The sequence below is a fragment of the Cibotium barometz genome, chromosome 46, assembly GCF_041138505.1.
Source record: "Cibotium barometz isolate CiBa-2024 chromosome 46, ASM4113850v1, whole genome shotgun sequence".
NCBI classification, from domain to species: domain Eukaryota; kingdom Viridiplantae; phylum Streptophyta; class Polypodiopsida; order Cyatheales; family Cibotiaceae; genus Cibotium; species Cibotium barometz.
In genome coordinates this window covers 13200577-13203234 of record NC_141091.1, presented here as the reverse complement: position 1 = coordinate 13203234, position 2658 = coordinate 13200577, and the positions used below count along the sequence as shown (strand labels likewise).

The 2658-nt window shown below is 42.6% G+C and overlaps 1 protein-coding gene across 1 annotated transcript; it reads right to left on the bottom strand.

The window, feature by feature from the left end:
* Positions 1 to 263: 263 nt before the first annotated feature.
* Positions 264 to 2410, bottom strand: LOC147611899 (ATP-dependent Clp protease proteolytic subunit 4, chloroplastic-like). The gene is made up of 2 exons (XM_086783774.1): positions 1885 to 2410; positions 264 to 945 (listed from the first exon to the last, which is right to left on the bottom strand). The coding sequence occupies exons 1-2, from the start codon at positions 2358 to 2360 to the stop codon at positions 462 to 464; spliced, it is 960 nt and encodes a 319-aa protein (XP_086639900.1). The 5' UTR covers positions 2361 to 2410; the 3' UTR covers positions 264 to 461.
* Positions 2411 to 2658: the final 248 nt, after the last annotated feature.

The window sequence follows — 2658 nt, the reverse complement described above, 5'->3', positions numbered from 1 at the left end:
CTTCTATTCCTTTGGGGTACATACTTCATGTTGTCCAAGAGTTTGAATGTGCTAAGATGCCTTCCTTTGCAACCTGGCTTTTTGATACACACCCACACACACACACACGTGTCACACACACACACACACACACACACACACACACACACACACACACACGTGTGTGTGTGTGTGTGTATGTATATATATATATATATATCTTGTATCATTTCAATCAAACATTAGGCTATAAATACTCAAAATTGGCACCTGCCTTTAGATTCTAGAAGCAAAGAAGACATATTCTAAAGAAATTAGCTTGATACAAATGAAAGCTATTTTTCCCCTCACAAAAGAAAAAGGAGGTAATTAGGGAATTAGATGAGATATGACTTGAAGTATTCAATCTCTTAAGATCAGACAATTCCGTACAGAAGCCGACATAAACAGTCATCTGAAAATCTCCATATGAGAACAGACCTCTAGTTAATCTCATCATCTGGAATAACAGGAGTCAGAAACTTGCGAGGATTTTTCACAGCATCTCTATAGCCTGGGCTCCGCAAGGCCCTCTCAGGTGAAGGGCAAAGAGGAATGATCATATCCTTGTCAATGACACCATCTAAGACCCCATATTCCATAGCCTCTGCTGGTGACATGTAGCGATCTCTGTCAATGTCTTTCTCCACCTGCTCAAAAGCTCTACCTGTGATTTCTGATAGAATACGGGTCACATTCTTCCTGTGATGCATTGCCTCTTTTGCTTGAATCTCCACATCGATTGCCTGGCCACTCGCACCTGCTAGTGGTTGGTGCAGCATGATTCGAGTGTTTGGCATGGCAAACCGTTTCCCCTTTGACCCTCCTGCTAGTACTATAGCAGCAGTTGATGCAGCAATGCCAAATGCTACGGTGGAAACATCAGCACGGCATAGCTGTATGGCATCATATATGGCCATGGCAGCACTGCACAACACGGCAACAGTCCAAAGTTTTAATTTTAATATAATCTTAAAACATGAGGAAAGATAAGATTTTTTTTAAATCGCAAGATATGTTACAGCTCATGTAAAGCTGTTCAGTCCATGCCTGACAAACCCATGCTATAGATCATGTAGAGCAGTTTAGTAGATAATGTGATGCTATTTGGCATGCTATATCATGTGATGCTGCGTAGGGCATGCCCAGCAATCTTATATATCATTTGATACTATTTAGAATGCTAAAGAACATGGGATCCTGTGTGTCACATGCCAAGCACATGAGATGCTGGTTGGTGACCTCGTATATCAACACGGCTAAGGTGCTTCATAATAATAATAAAAACTCTCAGGCTGGTGACAGAATAAATGCAAGCACATTAAAAACAGTAGTCTTTTACCAAGGAGAAAGAAAAATAATATTCCATGTCATAGGCACACGCTATAGAACATGCAAAGCTGCTTTGCCCATAACCCATCCTATAGATCATGTGAAGCTCTACATCACATGCCCTGTGACCTTATGTATGTAATGCCATTTAACAAGCTGTAGAACATTTGACACTATGTAGGCATGGTTGACCCTGTATATCATATGATATAAAGCAAGCTATAGAAAAAGTGATGCTGTCTAGCACATGTTTGTCATGTGACGATGTTTGTCGACATTGTATACGATGTGATAGGGCTATGCACATGCCGGGCCGCGACATTAAAAAAAATGTATATCATGTGATAGGAGTGTTAGGCACATGCGAGGTCAGGACATTGTAAACAGGATTTGAAGGCTACTTTTTGATTAATGAGCTATAAACACTTTTAATTGGCGCAAACACAGAGTGGAATTTATTGTGAGCAAGCTAAACTGCCATGATATTTGGTATCAGAGCAGATATGAATAATGAGACTAAATAAGAAAGAATACCTTGTGGAGCCTCCAGGGCTATTGATGAAGAGGCGGATGTCTTGGGTGGGGTCCTGGGCGTCCAGGAGCAGGAGCTGGCTGATAATGGCATCGGCCACATACTCATCTAAGTTGAAACCCAGGAAGACGATGCGCTGGCGGAGCAGAAGGCCCATGACATCGGTGTCCGGGGGCCTCTGGGCGGCCCCAGAGGGCGCCTGGGCGCCCAAAGGAAAGGACCCAACTGCCCAAGCAGAAGGGCCTTGAGCGCCCAACACAGAAAAAGAGTGCCGATTCGACCCAAAATGCGAGGCAGACACAGAGCGTGCTGGGAGATTATAATGGACTACTGGAGGGGCTTGAGGACGGGACATGGTGCAGAAGGCAGGGGCTGGTGAGCATGATGACGATGATGTGGGAAGTGAAATGTTGTTGAGTGTGTGGGAGGAGGAGGGTAAGGGGTGCGGGAGGGTAGAGGACATCGTGCAGGATGCCATAGCTAAAGATCGTTTAGTAGGCAACCTCTATCTGCCTAGGAGCAAATCCCATACAAACATATTATTTCTTGGGCATCAAAATGTTTTTTTTTTAATTTCAGTTTAGTCAGTTTTTAGTGCTTTTATTTTAATTTTTGTAAATATATATTCACCTTTTTGTTGCTGTGCATATTAATTTCTTCTGACTCCGTGTTGCAGACACTTTATTAGAACTAAGACTGAAGTGTGTCCCGAGACAATGTTCATCGAAAAACATTATTTTAACATAGTAGAATTTGCAAGTGACTGCATAGAAGGA